Raw genomic sequence first — 23,560 nt, 5'->3', positions numbered from 1 at the left:
AACACAAGTGCAAAGTGCATAAAGCAAACTGACCAAACAAACCTTTAGAAAGATGGTTGTTTGACTGTGCTGACCCCACGTAGAATCTGTCAGCAGGATTGCACAAATGCATTTTCAGCACGTGTTGCAAAGAACAAATTGTGTAATTTTACAGACACTCATTTCATGTGTGACACACTGCACATGTGTAACAAACTAGTCATAAAAGACTTGAGAAGAAACATAGTGTCTCTCTCTGCTTCTGCCTTTACTGCAAGACTTTGAATTTGCTGTTGATGTAAAGATCTTGTTGTTACTGAAGCTGAAATGTTAGAAGTATATGAGAGTATTCAAAATAGTGATTTATGATAAAAAATGATTTAAGTTTAACCCCTGTCTTTTTTCCTTTGCTTGAGCTTCTTAATCCTACAGATAATAATTGTTGACCTTGTCAACAATGTTGCCAGAATTTCAATAAATTAAAATGAGGCAGACAAATAAAGTGTGCAGAGACTTCTGGTGATGCGCATTTGAAATAAACTGACATTGAAGTTGAAGTTGAAGTTGATGTGCTGTCAATGCATTTAGAAAAAGGTTACAATAATGTAAAAAGGGAAGACTTTTCACATCCAACTTGGAGAGTTAGATTTAGTTTTAATTGTGTATTGTGAAGTACTGTACATTGTTTAAAAGCAGACATGTTAACATTGGTGTGCCAAATGGTTACAAAGAATCATGTTAAACAATCAGATTTTACAAATAAAATCTTCAAATTTCTGATTAACCTCTAAGGAATTGTATACTGTATGTTATTCAAAACAACAAATCTGATGATTTTTATCACACTTTGACACAAACTTTTCCCTCTTTGAGAACCACGGAGCCACTGCTGCCACATGCTGGACAACATGGACAATGCTGCTAAGCTAATCATTAAGGATAATAAAAGAAGGTTATATCACCCAGAGTCACTTAAGTCACAGCCAGCTTTTCCATGGAGTTTGGGCCCAGACGAGCCACAGAGAAGACAGGAGGAGCAGACATGGATGAGCAACCCAGCAGACCAACATGGAGCAGGCAGATAGAGTTTACTCTGGCTGGCATCGGCTGCGCTGTGGGCTTGGGCAACGTTTGGAGGTTCCCTTATCTCTGCTACAGGAGTGGAGGAGGTGAGAAACCAAGCTGACATTTCATCCTTAAATAATATAATGAAACCAGACTGCCCTCGGTACTGACTATATGATACAGTACACTCAGGTCTCTAGACTGGGTTCAAAGTTTGTTTGTTGTTAGTCGGCATGACTTCAGGCACTCTGCTCTGTAGTGATACTCATTGTGTTGACAAATTTTCAAATTATTCTCCTAGAAATGTGTGTATTACATGTAAGTCTATACTGTACTCAGAAATCCTGCATGCACAGTAAAAAAAACATACAATTTTATGGAGGGATACCTCACCTGACAATTACAACAGATTACCCGAGACGCAAGATATAGATAACAGATGCGAGGACTTGGTGCCTTTCACAGAAGTTAAACATTAGAGAACAACATAAAACTTGCATAGTTGCAACTTCCTTTGCCAGCAAAATGTGTGTGACAGTTGACTCACCATCATTTTCTGCCAGGTGCCTTCCTGGTGCCATACTTGCTTATGCTGGTGGTGTTGGGGATCCCTCTGCTCTACATGGAGCTGACTGTGGGACAGTACATGAGGAGAGGGCCTGTCCGTGCTCTGGCTAATGTCTGTCCACTGTTAAAAGGTACTATGTAGCCTGACTGAAATTTTCAAGTCACCAAAAAGTGTCCAAGCTGATAAATGGACATTTTTCTGAAAGCAAAAAAAGTGACATTATTTTTTTTTGTCCCTTAGGAGTGGGCATTGCATCTGTTGCCATCTCCTTCATCATGTGCACCTATTACAATGTCGTCATCACCTGGGCCCTCTATTATCTCTTTAGCTCCTTCCAGGCACCGCTACCCTGGCAGAGTTGTAACAACACCTGGAACACACCTAACTGTACTAATCACGCCACCAACAGCAGCTACACCTCCACAGCCAGCCAGGAGTTCTTCAAGTACATATCACTCTGTGGGAGAAACCAGCGCTGGGTCTCAGCGTTACAAAACCAGACTAGATAATGATTAGATTACAGCAGAATTACAAAATCCCTGCATTTTGACAAGAGGCTCTGCTGCTTACACAACTCAACGTCTGGAAATTATATCACAGCTGAAACTGATTATTTTAATTTACAGCTTAATTAAATTGAAACTCATTTTATCATATGAGTCGCGTGAGGGATATCAGTCAAAGTGATAAGTGATTGACAAACAGATAAAATATCTTACAGACGTATAAAAAGTGTTTACTCAGTTTTAATTTCACTTAATCATCAGTCTAATCTAAAATGCTTGTATCTATAAACACATATCGCTTTCTTCTGTGTGCAGCAGTTTCAGAATCCTCAAAGGTCAAACAGGTGTTGATTTCTCATGAGGACATGCTTTATGTCCAAACGTTAGTTGCTGCACCTCATTAAAAGGTCTTACTATAAATGTGTGCTCCAGATGTCATCTCTTCAGATGCTGATCCTTGGTTTTGATGTGGATAGACTGAGGAAGTACTGGGATTAGCTTTTCAATGTGCAATGATGCCACTCTGAAGATTTTTGTAAAGAACTGACATTTTTCATTGTGGATAGTGACAGTGGAGTGAAACCTCACGTTTTCAGATAGGTTTACTCATTAACTTGTTTAACTGCAGTTAGTGCATAACTGTGTGGAAAGTACGTATGGCTTACTTAAAGCAATGTAAGTTACATGGAAGGTGTTAGCCAAGCCACCGTTGTTAGTGTAGAGTTATGTTAATAAAAAGCCCAAAATGGAACCCAGTGGGACACCGCCATGAGTCCATCTGATTACTGACTATTTAGTATAACAGGGAAGACATCTGGAACCATCTGTCTGTCAAAGGCTATAGTTTGGGGGCATATTGTCAACATTAAATGTAGATTACAATTGTCTTAGAGAATGCTAATTCACGACTTTCATTTCAATTTTTTTTGGCTTCTTTGAAGCTATAAGATGCTGGAGCAGACTGCTGGAGTGGAGGAGGCAGGAGTGATACGGTGGGAGCTTTTCCTCATTCTCCTGCTGGCCTGGATCCTCATTTACCTTTGCATCTTTAAGGGTGTGAAATCAACAGGCAAGGTGAGCAGGAAAAAGAGAAAGAGACTGACACAGAAACAAAGAGAAAGATAGGTGGGCAGACAATGCAATATGTTGTCTGTTTCTGTGTGCAGGTGGTGTACTTCACAGCTCTGTTCCCGTATGTTATCCTCATTGCTCTGCTGATCAATAACGCTCAGCTTCCTGGAGCAATAGATGGGATAACCTTCTTCATAGTGCCGGAGTGGGACAAGCTGCTCTCAGTGGAGGTAAGAAAGAAGAAAGATGAGGAAGTGGAAATATCTACTGGTTCAGTCTGACCTGCCTAGCACAGTAGAGCCGAGAAAAGATGTATACTAGTGTTAGCATTGCAGGGATACTGATAATTGGTTCTGGCAGTGATCTGTTGGATGTGTTGCAGGTGTGGGTGAATGCTGCAGCTCAGATTTTTAACTCCATCGGGATTGGTTTCGGCTCCCTCATGGCCATGTCCAGCTACAACTCCTTCAACAACAACGTTCTGAAGTAAAAAGCCTGAAATCCTTATCCTCAGCAGTGGCAATAATGATCTCTGGGCAGTAAGAAAAGTGATTTAAAGGTGTCTTCTCTCCTCACAGGGACACACTGACTATATCCATCATCAACTCTGTCACTAGTATCCTGGCAGGCTTTGTTATTTTCTCTGGTTTTGGATACATGTCTCACTTGCAGGGCATTCCTGTCAGCAACCTGGCTGTGGATGGTAAGAACAATCTCAGCTCATATCTGCTGCTGCTGCAGGGGGATTAGTTTTACTTCAGATTATTTTGATTTAATTTTCTCTAAGTGGCAACTCTTCTCTAATAATTTCTCCAATCATTGTAATTTTTTTTTTCTTTTTGACTAAAAGGATATTTTGCCTGCCCGAGAGTTTGTATGATTTTAATCTTCATTATCGTTGCCCTTGTAATGCCATGCTCCTGTTCTTGTTACATTTTAATAATGTGCTCTAATAATTCTGACTATGGGAAAGTGAAACCAAGCTACAACACATCAATGCGCTGTATACAGGCCTGAGACATGTGTCATGCTGCAAATTAAAGCTCTGTTGACACAACAAAGGAGAAACTCAATTTAAAAAGGTCAATTCACATAAAAGCGACCTCTGATGCGGAAACAATTTTGACTGATTAAAGATGCACCTGGCCAATTTTCATCTCAAAAAAAAAAATCAGCTGTTTTTCGCAATTTTCATGATAGTTTTGACTCTTTGTGATGGCCATGATTTACTTTTTCAGTCAGTCAGCAATGCTACACAGACATTTTGTGTTTGTGTATCCAGGTCCAGGACTGGTTTATGTTGTTTACCCACAAGCCTTTGCCAACATGCCAGTGTCTCAGCTCTGGGCTGTGATGTTCTTCTTCATGCTTCTTTGCCTCGGACTGGACAGTGAGGTAGTTTACTGAGAAACTGGGAAAGCGACATTACAATTCTATAGTGATAATGATTATTTTCACTAATCCTACACAGTTATGATTGATGTATTCTGTCTATTTTGCCAGTTTGCAATGGTTGAAGTGATGGTGACCAGTCTCATGGACGAATTCGATCAAAAGCTGATTAAATTCTTCAAGCGCAAGGAGCTGTTTGTTCTTGCAGTTTGTTGTGCAGCCAGCATTCTTGGGATTCCTTGTGTCATGCAGGTACAGGCTGCAATTTACTGGATGGATCGTAATCAAATTATATCCAAACTGTAAAATCCTCAGTCTCACTTACATGCTGTCTTAACATGTCTCTGTCCAGGTGGGGATCTATGTTTTCCAGCTGATGGACCATTACACAGCCATAGTGTCCATCATGTTTCTTGCGTTCTTTGAGGTTATAGCCATCTGTTGGAGTTATGGTGAGAGTAAAAGTCTCAGTTATATTCCTTTTCTCAGTGGCCAGATAATGTGATGATGCACTTGACTCCAAAAATAGACAATTTTTCAGGCTCCATGTAATATGCAAATAAAATATGCATAGCTTTTTGTCTAAAGTACCTTTCCATGTGCAGGTGTGAATCGACTTTCAGACAACCTGGAAGAGATGACTGGAAAGAGAGCAAACATCTTCTTCAGGCTGTGTTGGTTAATAGTTGCACCTGTGCTGATCACTGTAAGTCAACAAGGCTTGATTAAAGATTTAAAGATTTCTTTCCCCTAAAACAAAACTGAAATCCCTCTAAATGCATAACGACTAAACTTAAGTTGTTTCTCCTTGCGGCAGGTCATCCTCATTTTCTCCATCATCCAGTTCAAACCAGCTCGCTATGGAGACTATGTCTTCCCTCCCTGGGCTCAGGGGGTCGGCTGGGTCATAGCCATGGCCTCCATCATCTGGATTCCTTTGGGTGCCATTCACACATTGTGGGTGTTACCTGGTTCATTCATGCAGGTGACGTACATTTACTATTTACTTTTTTCCCTCCCAGGACATTACAGGTGATATCCATGTGCATTAGCTGCCATGTCATGCTCATATAAAATCAAGCATGTATCATTATTATGAGTACATTTCTCCCACAGAAACTGAAACTGTCCATCGCACCATACGCCCTGAATGAGACGTCAAAAATGCCATATTATGAAAGAGGAGGGAACAGAGGAGACGGATATCCAGTCATTGCCGTCATCAGCTCCACCGTCTCTCTATCTGACAAACCTCCTGTTCAGACAAACCTCTGATACCTCTGTGCTTTGCACAGTTAGTGTTCATCAAGCCACCAGCTGGAGCAGATTTTTAATAAGTACAAGTTAATCACAAATTATTGCTTACCATTAAGTTGAAATCTTTCACAAACCTCTGGTGATACAGATAAACAGAAATATACTAAAAAAAAAAAAAAATTTACATGATTGTGAAAAGGTATTGCTGCATATCTGCCATGCAGATATTTTAAAATGGCCATTTTAGTGAGCCTGTTTGTTTAATTTGTGATATTTTGTTGAACTTCTGCTGCCCATTTTTAATACAATAAGATGTTGTGAACAGTCAGTGTTTAGAATCTGTTATTGTTGTGTGCATCGTTAATGTCTGACCTACACTTCCTCTGTTGTAAGACAGAACACCAAAGAAGTGGAGCTCAACTTCACTGCCTTGACTTTGTTTTGCTAAGGGTGCCATCTCTTGGCCATGTCTGTCAACGCACTTATGTGTGTTAAATCTCAGATAAGGTACTGTATTCAGATTTAGTACTGACATTTTACCTAATAAAGTGACAAGGAAACACCACCATTTAACATTTGTAGATAACAGAGCTTAACTTTTATATTGAGCCATGTTCTTTAAAAATAAATAAACCACTGTTGTTGATTGTGGCTGACTCATTTATTAGGGCATGGCTGATAGATATGCTAATGGTTAACAAGAGGTGTACACAGGTCATGCACCTTTTATGTCATGTCATGTCATGTAATAAAAACCCGTCACAAAGTCCAGTGTTTGAATCTTATTTCCGCAATGACAAACTGGGTGTAACAGTCTGTCTGGTTAATATAACACAAAACATAACTTCCCTCTGGGCAATAGCTTTTATTTATTCATTTAATGAGAGATTTCCACTGAAAGGTACACATTTCTAGGGTACACATGTGCAAGGAGTTAGTTTCTTCCCCTACATGAGTTGCCAGTGTTTCCTTCTTATAACTCCTCGCAAATGAATGCAAAGTGCTGAACTGAAATTACACAGCCTAAGAGGTGGATTGTCCAAACCCACGTGCTTAACAGAAAGGGTTTTATATACTTTTTGTGTTTTATACCTTTCCTGACTCCTTATGGGGTTGAAAAAGTGGATAGATCCAAACAAAGGTCACTGGATGTGTTTGTGAAAACGTACAATAAGTAAAGGTGGCGGGGTGGACTGACTGTTAGGTACAGTGAGTACGACACAGTGTTGTCTATGGTTAACGTGTGTGAGTCTACATCTATCTATGATCAAAAGTTAAAATATTTATAAAAAATTAAAACAAAAAAAATTCTCATTCTTATAAACAGCGATTACTCTTTCCATTTAATTTCAAAAAGATATGTAATATGACCTACAAAGAAAAAAAAACAACAAACAAAAAAAAAAACATGTGCAATCAATGGCATACTCTTCCCTCTGAAGTGATGGTCGTACAGATGACCACAGAGCACAGCAGAAACTCCCTCCTTTGTTATTTGTTCCTACTGTAGTTTAGAGTCAGCTCAGTTCAGGACTGGGCTCAACATTTCACAAAAACCAGGTTGCTGCATTCAGTAGTATTTTAATAGTGGTTTACAAAGTCCACGCCCTTCATTTCCTCGCACAGCCTCCTTTAGGGCTCCTTGACCACATCCCTCCAGATCCAACACAGCTGTAGTTGATTTGTTTTATCCCCACCCCACCCCCCCTCCCTAACCCCCCCCCCCTCCCTCTTTGCCCAGCAGAGGTCGCTAAGGAGTCACCGTGGCTGCCGTCTGTCTGCTCCTCCTGCAGCTTCCCTGATTCACTGCTATGACACCTGCTCTACTGGCCTCATCTGCACATCTCCAATCTGATGGCAGAAATGAGTTGAGGTCAATACAGAAACCAACCGGCATTCAATGCAATGCAACTGATAGTTTAGAAGCAAGAGAGAGAAGGAATCAAAGAGAGACATACCTGGACATGAGGAGGGGCACTGAGGACAAATGTGACTGCACTGGCTATGTCTTCTGCTTTCAAACACTGGATGATGGAGAAAACCGTTATTATTAATGCTACAGTACTTCATTTAGTAAAATACATCTGTTGATGTGCACTCTTACTTTCATACTCTCGTACACTGCAGCTGCTTTCTCTGGATCACTGTTATGGTGCCGGAAGGCAAACTCCGTCTCCACTATTCCAGGTGATATACACTGCAGAGGAGGGAAAATGCATTAGATTTTTATTGCTTACATGCATAGTCAACCCCCCCCCCCCCTGAAAACATAAGTTTCCCACACTCATTTTAAAGTTAGGACATACTGTAAATAAAGTCAGTTATTCTATTTACTTATTCATGTGATTCAATTTTCTAGAAATAGCACAGGCCAAAGACAGACCTCCACAGTTTTGGTCAAAAAGGCCTGAGAGGGTGTCTTGAATACGATTATTTTTGAATGAAGTTTAGAGGAAAAAAACCCCACAAACCAAAACAAACCTTTTTTTGAAGTTTTTATGACGCATAGAAGTGTCAGCACTATGGCCAAAGCTTGTTAATTGTTTTGCTTTATATTCAAAACAGAGCGGCACAGATGGATGACTCAAGCCTCTGCTCTCTACTTTTTTTTTGTATATTTACATCATAACGCTATGAATCACCACACATTCACTGTGCAAACATGCCTCAAACTGATATCATCTAGTCAGACTGCGACCGAGATTACATTAGACCCATCTTGCACAGTGTGACATGAAATACATTTAGATTGTTGTTATTGCACAGTCTAAAGGTGCATTAAGGTGACAGCTCACTTACTGTGGCTCTGATGTGGGTGTTTGCTTCTCGTAGTTCTTGCCGGATTCCCTCAGTCAGAGCAGTCACAGCGTATTTAGTGGCACAGTAGAAATGCTCATCAGCACTCGGGACGACTCGGTGCCCACCCATACTAAACAGGTAGAAGAAGAGATAATGTAGATGTATAAAATATCTCAACCTTGATTCAAGCCTAAATTAGCCCCATAAATTTACTGATTTACTTGTGTTCCTCCGAATGTCTCCATGTGCTCACTGATACAGCAAGATTTCTAACAAGTTTATTTCATAAGTACACAAGTTTATCATATACAGCGTCTCGATCGACTTAACAAGCCCACGCTTCCAGAAAAGTCAGTTCTTCACATTGTTCCAAGTCTAACAGATGCCAGGTGGGTCAGATTAAAATCACCTTGAACAAATTGGCAAACTGAGTTATTTTCAGATAAATCTATATATTTGTTCTGAGACTTGTGGGCTGTTTTTATAGCTTACCTGTTAATATTGATGATGTGACCATCATCCACATTCCTCTCCTTCATTGATTTGTATGCCTCACGGGTGCAGATAGACAAGGCTAAGACATTCACCTGCGGGGGAGGCGAAGACAGCAACTTTATTTAACCATTTACCTGTCAGTCTGTGTATCTATTAGTTAATGTCTGTATCTACCAATCTATCTACTGTATCTATGAACTATATGCAAAGTATAAGAAAAGTAGACAAATTCATGCTGTGTGAGAAAAATGAAAATAAAAATGAATTACTAAAGTTGATATTATTTGCAGAACTTCATCTTGTTTTATTGCTAAATCACATTTAAGAGTGCCATGTGAAGAAAGTGTGATCAGTTCAGCTGACTTATGTTCTCTGGGTCACTGTGTTAGACCATCTGAACCTGCTGATCCTGTCCAGCTTGTGGACTCTAAGCTGCTCCTGCAGTGAAATTGATAGACTGCAGGTTAAAGCCAACGTGGTGGCAAGATAGGGGGAGGTGACCAAACAAGGTCAGCGTGCAGATTAAACACAGGCTAAAAATACACTGCTGTACACATTCATGTGGGCTGCCATGACAACAGATGGACAAGCGTTACAAATGCTGGAGTCTGGAGACGGAGACTTTAGAGCAGGGGGTCTTCAATGGTCAAGAGCTCAATGAATCAGAATGTAAAGTCCCAACAAGAGAAATAGTGCTGGCTTTCATTAGTGGGCCTCTGCTGTGCCAGGGCTTCTCCTCAGAGCCAATGAAGCAGCCTCTGTGAGGGGAGGGAATCAGCGTGTGTGTGAGTGTGTGTGTGTGCACGCACGGACATTTCTGCTTCAACTCGTAGTCTTTGCTGGCTTCCACTCACACTGGGCAACCATTTCAGCTCCTCCCAGTGCTTTTGTGTTTGATTAGAGGAGCCAAAAAAATAAATACAACGTAAACTTATAATAATTCTAACTATCCCTGGGCGATATTGCTCTAAATGAATTCCATCTCTCTAGTTTGTTTCAGCTTAAGCATTTATATGTGCGTGCGAGATCCACCCACGTCGATCATGTTTCTCCAGCCCTCTGTCTTCCCGCTGAGTAAGGGCTCATTATGGGCCAACCCAGCATTGTTGATGCATACGTCCACGCCCTTGTGCAGCGTCTTGATGGCTGAAAACATGGACAGGATCTCTTCCTCGTTGGATAGGTCACACTTGTAAGGGATCAATGTGCCACTGTAGCCTGCACTCTGACATTCCGCTGCCAGCTTCTGAAAAACACAAATCAAACCCAACGTACATCATTTTAGAGGATATTAAACACAAATCCTTAAACACTGTTGGCCATAAAGTAATAATCAGGTCGGAAACATTGTTAAGAGCTAGAAATGATTAACCTGCAGTAACATAATTAAGTTACAGTCCCATGATAAAACACTCTACCCGCTCAAGACACTGAGACAGCAGTGAGAACATGCAGCCATAAAAATCAACACCACATTAGTACATCATAACCTGTAGAGCCAAAACATTCATACAAAACTCTACTTTTTTTTTTTTTTTACCAAAAACTACATCATGACCCTGGATGTGAGGAAGCGCTGATGGGATGCCTCTTGCTTGGGGATACAGCTGGGCTGAGCCTGCTGCAGGCTGAGCAGGCTACACTCCAACCAGGTCAGCTGCCCGTCCACCACTGCGGGGTTTGATACAAACTGACACAGATCCTCCTGCCAGGCACAGCTGCACTAGTCACCTGATGTCTCGCTCCTGGTGCCAGTCAGCCAGGAGGGGGGGGTTGGTGATAAGAGTGGGGCTGGTGGCGGACAGAGATGATGCACAGTAGTGTAACACTCAGAGTGAGCGTCTGTGAGGCCAAAAGGATTACATGTTTAGGAAGTTGATGTAGTGAAAAGGAAAAGTCTACCCTCTAAACTTCAACACCTTACAGGAAACTAGCAAAGACCTGCGTTAATCAGTACATTTTGTCTTGGTGTGTTTCAGTATTCAATACCTGACAGCTACGATGGAATTTCTTTCAGGGAACTAAACCAGTGCTTCCCAACCCTTTCTGTGCGACATACCACTACAATTTTCCAACTATCTCTTTAGGGTACACAACACACGTTTTAGCCTATAAAGCTATCACAAGTCTTTTATTGTATGAAAATTCGCTGGAGGCATCTTAATGCATACGACAATAAATTCCTAACCTGAATCAACACGTTCTCTCTGTATGTGGATATTGAGTGGGCACTTGTTTAGCATTGAAGCTCTTTTCTTTTAAGGCAGAGTGGAGCTTGTAAAATTAGTAAAATTTTCCAGAGGAGCTCACTTTCTCTTAGATGAAACTAATCCCAGGGAGGAGAAGGTATGATCTGATGCTTTAAGCTGAAAGTTGATGACAGCTCACAGCCACAATGTAAATGAGGACAGCAGCAGTAGAAAGTAGTTGTAATTATCATATGAAGTAATGTGGATCAATGCACGGACTTTGCACTAGGGAGCCGGTAGGGTAAAGTCCGTTTAATGTCCGGACTGACTGATTCGGACGTTTGCCTTCACACATACAGTTCCTCCGGGTAATGTCTGGAAAATTTCAGGGTTTGCAGTGCATGTGTGAAAGGGGCTTGTGTGACTACGTTGTGGGATTCTCTGTTAAATGTCTGACACCTGGATACACGCTATAAGCCTGACTGTATATTTGCTGATAGTGGAATCCACCTAAACTAAAGTATACTCTTGGAGCCTGCTTTTTATAATCAGGATGAAATTGGATTGAGGGATCATTTTTGGCTTTTTTCTACTAAAACGCATAATAGAGTGAACGCACCCCATCTCACACTTGGAGTGTGCAGATTTCTCTGCTCTTCCTCTAAGCTGTTTAACTCGGATTATCCAGAGAGAAGGCATTACCCGAATAAAGCTGTCAAAATGCTAAAACACTGAAAACACTTGTCTCTTCTGTAAAGACTAAAACCAACCCTTCTGCCCCTGTTATGGAAAGGTGAACCACTCCCTTTTGTGCATTACCTTAGATGTGAGGCCGTGATCACTGGTCTGTTCAGCTTAAGTATCTGAAGTGCCTTTAAATCCAAGGGACAGACTCTCAGGCATACGGACTGGTGAAGAGGCCTGTTTTTTTATCCAGAAAGGAGGTTAACGTAAAGGGGAAGCCAGGCCAATCTTTTGTGAGAGGGGGAGAATTAGTTGTGTAACTGAGGTTGAAGTGGAAGCTCAGAAGCAGAGCGAACAGACTGTGATCTAGTTCCAACTACAGGAAGTCTCAGGCTGTGAATCTGTGAGTTCTGGCACCGGCTGTACTGCCAAGGCCAGTACCAGCCCTCATACTCGCCACGCCTACAACAATGCCACTATAGCACCCTGTCCTACAGATAAGCAACCAGGCCTGAAAAATGCAGCCGCAGCATACTGTGGTCGGCGAATGCACTCGACACACGATTCATTCATCTCAGTCCAAATTGAAACTGGATATCTGTGGATTGAAGCGTGTTCAGCATCGTACCTTTTAAGATGAGGATGAAAAGTGAGAGTGAGACAACCATAAAACATGTGTCAGTGACAGACACACACAGCAGGGAGAGCTTTAAATGAGCCTCGGGGAAACATGTAATAAAAGTGAATATAAGGTTGTACTAAAGGTGTGCAGGACAAGCTCACATCAATCAAATGCAGCATCAGAATCCAATACGCCGAAATGTAAATAATTCAGGACATTATGTAGCCATTTTTCTCTAAATGCAGCATTCCCGATCTTGATGTAATTTCACCTTGTTTCCTTATCTTTGGACAATGTTTACACAATTCAAAATGTTTGAAATACATACATGTACAAAACCTGTTTCTATATCACCTGTATTATCAGTGACTTCAGTGACTTTCATATCATTTTGCTATCCTGCAGTTATGGAAGACTGCACATGTGTACACACAGCTCAACAACTCAAATAAAATCACTGTTTGCAATTACATGGAGTCTTGATAAGACCAATACTGAAAGATAAAAAGTCTTACAATTCATAAGACAAATGATGTTTGAATAGGTCATTAACCCTTTACATGTTACAGTAATGGGTGTGCATACACCCACACAGCACTAACAAAAGACACATGTGGGCATGTCCATGTAGTCACATTAATGGCCTGCAACCCCTGCAGGGGGCTGTTATATAAGGTCTACGATGCAAGGGACATCATTGTCCCACACCATGTTCGTCAATCATTCACCCAGTCACGTGGAACTGGTGTAAATGGGCCAGCAAAAAACAAACAAAAAAAAAGACGTAAAAAAAAAAAAAAAAAAAAAAAGATAACTAGTGAAGGAGAAAGAGATAAAAATAAAGATGCCAGAGTGTTAAAAGGCAGACAAGCTTTAAGTGGCGAGTCAGATCAAAGGCACAAGGCAGCAGCCATGAACTGAGAGAGCTGAGAAATTAGATTTGTCTCAGGTTGACTCGGGAGGTCCATCAGACAAAAGGGGGATTGTATTATAGCCAACTGTGCGCCTCTTATTCTCTGAAAAGACTGGTAGACAGTAAAAAAAAATAAAAAATCAAAAGATGCAATGCAGCCATAATTCAGCCAATGACCCCTCCCCTCTTCATCCTTTCTGTCCCAACTCTTGTACCTGTGACACACAAAACAATTTTTGCCTGTCATAATGCATTTTCATCCTCATTACTGAGACTGTTGTCCAGTGATCACAAAAAGTGTGCAGAAGGAGGGAGGAAGAGAGGGAGGGCTGGCAGCCAGAAAGTGAAACAGAAGGAGAGAGAGAGAGAGAGAGAGAGAGAGAGAGAGAACAAAACCTGAAGCATACTGCATTAAATGTGATCAAATGCTTTCAGATTTCAGTATGCTTTACTCTTTTAGAGGCTGGAGAACAGTAGCACAGGATGAGGGCAGCAATTTAAGATTCCATTACTATTTATAAAATGAATTCTTCATTTATTGATGTCTCAGAACATTTTTTCTGAAGACAAATCTAACAGAAAAGGTCTCTGAGGAACACGTCTACTTGGGACACTTTATTCTTCTAAGCCCTATCACTCATTATCCAGCTGAACTACTATTGTGTCACATAAAAATAGACAGTTTTAAGTTTAGCCTGAGCACAACTGTACTGAATGTGGGGTCAAAGGTAAAAGTAGGCTGTATAATTGGATTGCAGGAGGGCTAGAAGGGATGGTTGTGTGATTATCTCTTCTTCACACACTGAAAGACTGCCACTAAAAGGTCTAAAGGTTGAACCGGCTGGTTTTACAGCACCTCCCTCAGGACAGTCTAATCAAGACAAAGAGATAAGAAAAAAAATTACACTCTTTGTCAGGAACAATACTTATTGACAGACTTGGGCTTTCCTGGGGAGTTCCAAGCAGGGAATAACTTGTAACAGGAGGCCCAGAAGTAATTTGTAGTATTTGAAGTATTCGCCTCAAGCATAAAACAACTTTAAATCCAAACACAGGTCCTGGTGATGACTAAGCTGAGAAACACTGTCTGTGATAAAAAGAATATGACAACTGATGTTTGATATAAGTATGCGGCTCACATGAAATTGGCCTTTAAAACACTGGTAGACTAGGGACAGAGCAGCTGGCTGGGTGTTGTGTAACAAACTGGTGAAACCAGTGTGGTAGGACTTTATTTTCACAAACAAAGTGATAAAAACCAGGAGGGCGTAGAAGCTGATCTCTATTCTGAAAAGAAAGAAAATAGTGCAAGGAGAACATTTCTGTCAGCAATATTTCAACACTAGATCAACTACAGAGAGCAGCCTTTATTCATATATTCACATGGGCATCATATGATTAAAAAATAGCTCTCTAGGTCTCTTGTTTGTAGTTGAAACATGCTGAGGGGGTGAAGCTTCCTTCTAGTGAACCAGCATTCATCACGTGCCTCTTCCATCTCATGTGATGGGTTCGTTCTGCACCTGATGCCAGCCATCAGTACGACTTTGCTCACACCGCAGGCCTGCGGGCGGCCCTGATGCAAGCTATGAGCCACCTCATTACGCATGCTAAGTTTATGATACCTTGAGCCCAGCGCAGACAACAAAAACAGACAGGGGAGTCTCATGGAGACAGTGTTGAGCTGACAACGTCCAAAATGAAAACCTTTCAAACTGAGCCAGGCTGGGCTGCCTCTATTCACCCTGTGAGCTTAGAGTAGCCCTAAAATGCTTCCAATATCAAACAAACCCCCAGCAACAAATCCAATTTGGCTGTTGTTGAAGCGAAAACAATCCAATTTGCATTCTTTCTCTTCAGCCCCCCTCAATTTTTGAAATAATGAACTTGGTGAACTCAGGTTTTGTGTTGTAGATTCACAAAATCCTTTCACCACAAAGTGATTTCTTTCCCACTTTGCTCTCTGCTTCAAATATACATTCAATTACCAGAGCTGGCCAGCTGCCGCAGTCGCACTTAGCTTTCAAAACCTCCTCACCTCCTCCCCCCCCCTGCACATCAGGGCCTCTCATACTAATACACACTCCATCACACAGACTGTACATGCAGAAAAGAGCTTTCCAGCAAGTCTTCAACAAGACAGGACAGGACAGGAAGCGCCCCACCTATCATAGCAGGAGGCCCGAGGAGGGAATGTCACTGCCAGTAAACCTTACACCTTGAAAGATGATAAGCAGAGAGAGGACAGCACAGTGGTGGTGCAGGGGGGATGGTTCATGGGGGTCACTGGGCTGTCTAGACCAATCAGACTGTTAACTGCGTGAGACCCAGGTGATGTAGCATAACAAGTAATTAAAAATACTCCAGACATAGGAACTTTAAATAATTCATAGAGAAGATGAAACTGATTTCAGTGGTTTTAATATGCAGTAATACAGTCTGTGTCTGTAATGCATATAATCTAAAAAAAATCTGAGAAAACCTCTTTGTTAATGAATTACAGAGAAAGAAGTGGAGCTATCACAATTAAATTTTAGTATAGACTACAGTCCTAAAAGCTGCTCTGACAGTTTACTCTACAGTATATCTAATAATAACAGTTTGATGGATAACAGAAATAAGCTGAGAGCACAACACTCAATTAACAACTAAAATTGAGCTCTACAAATAGTGTATACGTTAGTACATTAATCAATCACCTACCTCTTGAACTGGCTATTTCTGTATAGAACTTTTAAGGTGCACAATGATGGTCTCCCTCTGCTCAAATCCACTGCACATTATAAAATAAGTGAAGACGAGTTTTAAAACTAATTTCAAGCTGTTGGCGTATTTAGTGTTTGTACGCTTGGCACCGTTACAGAGATCATCATTGCATCACCTACCCTTATTTTATAAATCTGTCCATATGTCAGTGATATCCTCACAGGATTCATATATACAGTAAGGAAACGGTGTTATGATTCATGTTGGTGTGAATGTTGCTTCTCTTGGGGGCAGAATCCATGGGAACATGACAGATTATTAGTTAGGTATACGTCTTTATCAGCTCACAGCTCAAGTGGAAAGTGTGCAGTCAGTGGAAAAGCTTTCTGCATGGCTAAGACAAAAACTTGTGAAACGGAGGAGTAGTGAGGTAACTCGATGAGCTCAGGAGTAAGCTGACAGGAAATAAAATAGCTACTGTGCAGGTGAAGACAGCAGTGCTGTGATTTCTCTCAGAGCGGATGACAAATGACACAGCAAAAAACTCATTGTTAAAACATAATTATTTGACTACTCATATACAGTAGATACTGTATTATATTGAACATAGGCTAAATTGGGTTTTTCCATAATAAAATGGGTTTTTACTCTATATTTTGCAACATACCCATCCCACTCAAAATACAAATCACGAAGAACAAGACAGAGAAATATATAAAGAAGAATCAGGACATAGACTTAAAGAGAGATGAAAACACAAAGTGAGGCAGAGGGTGTGAGACAAAGAGAGTAAAGCTGTCTGACCTGACCCACTTCAAATCCTTTCTGGAGTGAAATCTATTTATTGTGAGATAACAGGACAGGCTGTTCAGACACCTACACTCGGTGGTGGAGACTAGAGCTGTGCGATATGACCAAAATCTCCTGAGATAGACCATTTCATATCCAGAGAACCATACATATCAGGACATAGCAGCATTTTCTGTTTCTGTCTTGTGTAGGTGGTAAAAGACACAACAAAATAAACAATAGAGCATAATATGAAATAATAGACGTTTTTCTATCGTCACACGATATATATCGTCATATCACACAACCCTTGTGGAGACGGTTTCAGATTTGCACACAGAGACGCTGATTGACTTTTACATGACTGAGCACCTTTTACCTCCTACACAATGGGCACCAAAACCAAGCTGCTCAGCCAAGGTCTGACATTAATCTTCTGGTTCACCTGCCAAAGGCTTTGAGATTTAATTCTAAATTTACTCACTCAAGATGGGTCAAGTTTGCGATTCATTTAATGATGCGTCTCAATAAAGCTTAGACTGGTTAAAAAGGCAGCACTAGTCTGCAGAGGTGTAGAGGCTGCCAATCAAGAACCTGTTTGATTTAACCAGTGAGTTCAAATATCATTATTTAAAAAAGTTAGAAGCCTGTGTGATGAGTGAGTGGATGATTTGGCATTTGGTGCTTACAAGTTCAAAAACTGCCGACTGCTTTATATTTGTACTGAATCCACTCCAAAGGCCAGTCCAGGTTTAGAAAAATCATCAGTCTGTCACTTATACTCCTGGTATTCTCTGTCTTCTTATCACAGACTGTGTTTTATTCATTAGCCCAATAGTTTAACATAGATCATCCTTTTTGGCCGTATTTTACGCAGAATCTCTTGCTAACACGGGCTATCGGTATGCCAACCACAAATCTGTTTAGCATTAAAAACCCACAAATTGTGTTTTCTAAGTTTATCTGATCTAAAACTGCAGGTGCCACAGCTTTGAATTTTGACTGATGCCTCTGTTGTGGGTAGCCTCAAAGCACCCAAGAAATGTCAGTTTCACTCTATCAGTTTTAAACAAACTCGGAAAAAAAAATAAAAAATTATTTATTATCTAGAAGGCGATGATCTCTCTGCGTTTAGCCTGGGTTACCACAAATATGACTGCAGCGAGAATAGAGAAGTAATTCAGCCGTTTAAAAACACTGATTCAATTAATGAAGAAACAGGCTATTTACACTGTATATACACACCTGTGTCCGCTGATTATATTGACCACTAAAGGGACACCAGCTGAAATTGTGACCCTTCCTCCTGGGTCCTGATTAAATATCACATGTATCTATGTGTTGAACAATGTTACAGAGACACAACTTTCCAGGAATCATTAGAGGCATAGGCGACCACTGAATATGATTGATTATGTGACAGACCCTACCCCATCCAAACCTCTGCCTCTCTTCCCCTAGAGCAATAACAGCACTGACACTAATCTCCTCTAAACCAATCCTGACCTGCAAATTATGGTTATTTTGTATTTACAAGGTGTGGGGGCGTCGACTTAATGACATTAATATTAACAACCAGATTATGGGACATTCAGACAGCTAATACATTTCTACATTTAATTACAACTCGCCAAATTTCATTTGTGAAATCAAGTTAAGCACACAAATATGAAACCACTTTTATCTAAATTCATGGCAGGCCTCACGCCAAAAAAACGGAGCTTCCCGGCCAAATGTGATAAGAGAAAACAAACTGCATAGTGGTTGTAAATCTAATATTTGTGGTTTTTAAAATGAGGGATTATTTGAGTTGTGGTGATCAGCAACTTGAGTTCATATTCCCATAACTGTATTTACTACTGCATCACATTGTGCTATGTAAGCAGATAGCACAAACCCACACATATGGGCTATGTGGGCCAGAGAGCCTTAAAGTCTGATGTGAGCTCAGACATAAAATCCTGCTAATATGGAGGCAATCTAACAAACAACATGCATTCAGGGTTTGTTTTTTTTAATTCCCTGAGTGGATCCTCCTTGATAGTGACCTCACCATTGAAGTCAGATGCTGCGGTGCTTGGTTACAATGAAATGCAGCTCTCGGTGGCACACTCTTGGACTGCACTGTCTTCCGCACAGGGGCCACCTTTAAACCTTTTGTAACCTCACAGAACACGCCGTATGAACCGTGAAGAGATTTTTCTTCCAGCTAAATAAAAAGCTTCGTCCAGTGGTCTCAGTTACTTTCGCAAGAGTTAATGAGAATCTGTGTTGCTGCTACTTGGATGCGGCCCTGTCATCTCCATTCCTGCATGGACCCCATGGTGACCACACGTCTCCGGACAGCTCCCTGCTCCCCCGCTGCCTATTCTATAGTCTCACAGACAACATAACAATAATGCTGCCACAACTCCCCACTCTCCTTTCACAGTGTTTTGTTTACACATAAAAACAGAATGTGACAACATCTGAATACGTCTCTCATTTTTCATCAGGGTTATATCCCGTCTACTTTAAGAGAAAATATTGCTGCTGTAACATAACAATCGTAAACCCTTTATTTCCCCAAGTAAAGACATAAACACCAAAAGGGAAGTCAAGAACAATTGCTTAGTGATGGACACTTGCATCCCCCACTTGCAGCATGCCAGGTTTGGCACAACTACAGCAAGAACCCAGTTTACATAGCAGAGAGAGTACAATACTGGCTTTGTCCTCAACTCACACAGACGACTCTCTAGGGTCTTGTACCAGTGATGAAAACTATCATAGAATGGGAGAGATGTAAACCTGTCGCTCTATAAAACCTGACATGTACCTCCAGTTTGTTCTTGTCATTTAGTAAGTGAATTGAAGCTTCGGTTTCATGTATACTAATGTACAATTTACAATAGTTATAGCTGATCTGGCTGTGATGTAGTCAGCTTTTTAACGCTGACTGACTTTTGTACAATGTAAAAGCGCTATAAAAAGGTTTTACATGTTGTGACCTTGTTTCAGTCTTGCACAAGTCACAAACAGGGGCTGAAACAAGCCGCCGCAGTTAACTATTGACAGGACGGGCCATGTGACCAGAGTATGAATGGAAAGAGGCTATCTATTGCACAACATCACACTCACTGTATGCATGTATGGGCAGGGGTGTGTGTGTAGTCAAGGTGAGGATATGCTTGCATGTCAAAAACAAGACCTGACTGAAGTATGCAATAATGTACTTTTTAATCCCTAGAATGAAAAAAAAACCAAAAGCTTAACGTTGAAATGACTTACATGCCTATTTGTAATTCATGCTTTCACAACACCATCAGCAGCAGAGTTCCTGAAACTGATATTGCAAACTGTAAATTGTGCAGCAATAGACACTGGTGTAAAAGCCATACTATAGGGTAAATTGGTGAGAAAAGGTTAATGCACAATGGGAAACTAAGTGGCTGACCAAAGACTGATCAATGACATAACATATAGCTTGACCCCGCACCACGCTTGTATCTTTTGTAAACAGCTTGACACTGGGATATCGCAGGTCATTGAGTTTGATGTAACAGGTTAAGACATGGATGAGCCCCTTGTTGAGAAATGTGGGTTATATAAGAAGGCACTTGCTTTCAGCACAACTGTTTACACCAACCATAAGCCATGGGAAGATGTGCCCTGCTCATCTCTTCAGCCAGTCAGTCTCCCAAACTTTATGAGAGAGTCACAATTCAAATCAAACTGATTTCATATTTATTCAATAGCTAGAATGGACTGTTGTCTAACATGAGAATATACCAGGTCAGTGACTACATGCTAGTTAGCGACTGATAGCTACACTTGTGAGTGACTAAATATTTAAATAAGTAATAATTTACATGATGGCTGTTGTAAAATGATAGTGTCGTATTACTTATATTGGTGACTACACACACACTGACATACTTAGGTGATATTCGACAGTAAAACATTTAAATATTAAAATATGACAAAGTTGTTAACAACCACAGGCGAGCAAAACTACAGCACTCTGCTTCTAGAAAAACACATTAGCAGTGTAAAAGGTGGCTAAAGGCAGCTGTAGTAAGCCTTTTACGGGCCAGTGCTAGAAGCTAAAACAAGTGTGGAGTGAGGAGAGTAAGGCTTAATTATTGGCTGACAAGATAAGCAAGGTGCAGTGCCTTATGGCTTATGGTTACTTAGTTGGTGGGGGTGTGCAAGAATGTGTGCCACAGGACGTTGAATTGCATCCACTGCATTTAATTTACCCTTCACCTTAAGAATTAATTCATTTTTTAAAAACATGTCATCAGTTCACTGGTTCAATATGTGGGTGACAAATTCACATGCGGTTCAAATATAATCACCGCTGACACTAATTACTTTCATAGTCACAATGAGAGCAGGACTTAATGATTGAGCTTGTCTTTTATTATATTAGAGGGTGTGATTTAAGCTAATAGAGCAGTGAGAAAATGTTATGAGTATTGTGTCATATTTGTTCCAAACTACACTTGAAATTAAAATTGTTGTGCAAAGTCAGTGTGTGAAAAATGAAATAAAAAGAGGATATAGGTGGAACAATTTGTGGACTGAGATTTACATCTATTGAATTGATGTAAATTTATTTCTTATACACCAAAAGCTGTAGTTTGAGAGATGGTGGAGAAGCTGAATGATCAGAAAAGATCTTCTTATACTGTCCCACAAGGCTGACACTCTCAAATGATCCTCACACCTCTTTCGAAACTGTGGTGTGGTGAACTGACTGAACCTGAACACACTGTTTATTACTGTAACACTGTTAGTAGATGAATTAGGGGATGACAGGGTGACCCACTAGTTACTGGCCCCATATAATGATCAGTTGTTAGCAGGTATCTCCCTTGTCTAAGTGTTATTTATCAAGTCACACTGAAGTCACCCTGCCAGCTCTGTGGATGCTGCCTCCTGACATCTGACCTCACAGGAGAAGGTCGTTTTTAAGCTATAATAAAGATTTAGAGTGATGCTGGTCATATTTGCTTCATTTGGCGGGTGTTACTGTGAGGCACTAAATACTTTCTCAATGTGGAGGTGTAGAATAATATCCCTGTAATATTCATATGGTGAATTGGTGTCAATGCCACGTCGGGATTTAGCGTTAGCTTTGGTTTACACCTCTTCCTTCACTCTGATTTAACTGTATTTACTTTGAATTTAGTAAAATATGTTATGCATGTCAAACTGTAAGGAAAAAATGAGTCACTTTTTCTTGAGTGCTTGTCTAATTTCAACAAATGTTTCAACGGCTGTGTTGCCTAAATATCACAAATGTCTTTAACGTTACAGTTGACGTTGAAGTTGTGAAGCTAATGTTAGCTAGCGGTTAACGTTAGTTAGCTAGTTTATTGTTGCTCTTATAGAGCTAGCTTCTCCTGTGACTCAGACTGACTTATTTTACGGCTGTTAGTGATCTTGAATTAAACTGCCCACCTCTATTTTGTCGACATTCCTGGCACAGCCGACAACCCTCATGCCTTGCTGGACCAGTGCCCGGGCTACAGCCGCTCCAATCCCCACCGAGGCTCCGGTCACCAGGGCCACTCTGCCTTTCCACCGCTCCATCTCCTCCGCGCTGTCTGCACCGGGTACAGTACGCCAAACAACAGCAGCTCCTGCGCTGTACTTCGGCTTTGTCTGCTTAGTTCAAACTGTCACAGTGGCAGCTGTCGATAAAATGTACGGTGTGTTATAATTGTGGGGATGGAGTAGCTACAGCCTCCAGTCTCCGTCTATGCAGCATCCAGGACAGTGGGGGTAGTTAAGCCCGGATCCATGCGCTCCGTCCTCTGGATGAAATATGAAGAGCCCTAAAGGATTGTGAAAAATGTTTGGCTCACATCACCTCCCACTTTCTTCCTCAGTGTTGTCCATGTGTGGTTATCTACCGCCGCCTACCGCAAACACACTCACATAACACGACAGGTGCTTTGCGTGTTGCTTTCAAGTATTTTTACTTGAAAGTTTGTTGGGAAACATTATAAAAAGCGCAAGTACGTGAAGTAAGACAGGACGGGGACGGTTGCAACACTTTTGCTCAACACGCATTTACTCAGTTACTCTGAGACTATTTACAGTAGACCACCACAATTTTAATAGATTGAATTCATGTCAGTTTAGTGCCCACATCATTAATTAAATGTCTACATATGATAATAAACTCATAATTTGCATCTGAAGAGAAATCAGGTGTTGCAACTGACCCTATACATGGGGGCAGTCGCAACGTACTCATTAACCTTTGTTAATGACATAGTTTTTATTCTACCTGTCATATCAGTCTGAATATTTGAACTGTTTTACAATGCACTATATCTATGAAAATCAAAGTTAATATGTTGTAATAGCTGAGATATCCTGTAATGCAGTGAGCTCCAACTGATATTTTAGGGTTGAGATGTCTTCAGATCCAAAAGGTGTGGCAACAAAGGATTAAAACAGAAGCATACACAATTGGTATAATGGTATAATGTCCTACAATTTAAATCAGTTTATCATAAATTTTACTTT

The 23,560-nt window shown here is 40.8% G+C and overlaps 3 protein-coding genes across 3 annotated transcripts in view; 2 read left to right on the top strand and 1 right to left on the bottom strand.

Moving 5' to 3' along the window:
- The window catches only part of LOC122995765 (histone-lysine N-methyltransferase 2B-like), a 398,376-nt gene that overhangs the window by 309,374 nt on the left and 65,442 nt on the right, over positions 1-23,560 (top strand). The gene's annotated exons all lie outside the window — the stretch shown is intronic.
- si:ch211-283g2.1 (sodium- and chloride-dependent GABA transporter ine) lies at positions 657-7,247 on the top strand. Its single transcript, XM_044370693.1, has 13 exons — positions 657-1,148; positions 1,608-1,742; positions 1,853-2,057; positions 3,060-3,192; positions 3,285-3,419; positions 3,572-3,675; positions 3,768-3,892; positions 4,472-4,584; positions 4,693-4,833; positions 4,934-5,033; positions 5,187-5,287; positions 5,399-5,566; positions 5,698-7,247. The coding sequence occupies exons 1-13, from the start codon at positions 974-976 to the stop codon at positions 5,854-5,856; spliced, it is 1,794 nt and encodes a 597-aa protein (XP_044226628.1). The 5' UTR covers positions 657-973; the 3' UTR covers positions 5,857-7,247.
- Positions 6,684-22,913, bottom strand: dhrs11a (dehydrogenase/reductase 11a). Its single transcript, XM_044370707.1, has 7 exons — positions 22,484-22,913; positions 10,169-10,378; positions 9,130-9,224; positions 8,638-8,767; positions 7,943-8,035; positions 7,797-7,862; positions 6,684-7,689 (listed from the first exon to the last, which is right to left on the bottom strand). The coding sequence occupies exons 1-7, from the start codon at positions 22,613-22,615 to the stop codon at positions 7,648-7,650; spliced, it is 768 nt and encodes a 255-aa protein (XP_044226642.1). The 5' UTR covers positions 22,616-22,913; the 3' UTR covers positions 6,684-7,647.

Source organism: Thunnus albacares, chromosome 13 (assembly GCF_914725855.1).
Source record: "Thunnus albacares chromosome 13, fThuAlb1.1, whole genome shotgun sequence".
Taxonomy (NCBI): domain Eukaryota; kingdom Metazoa; phylum Chordata; class Actinopteri; order Scombriformes; family Scombridae; genus Thunnus; species Thunnus albacares.
Note: the sequence above shows the minus strand (reverse complement) of the source record. Positions and strands in the feature narration are given on the sequence as shown.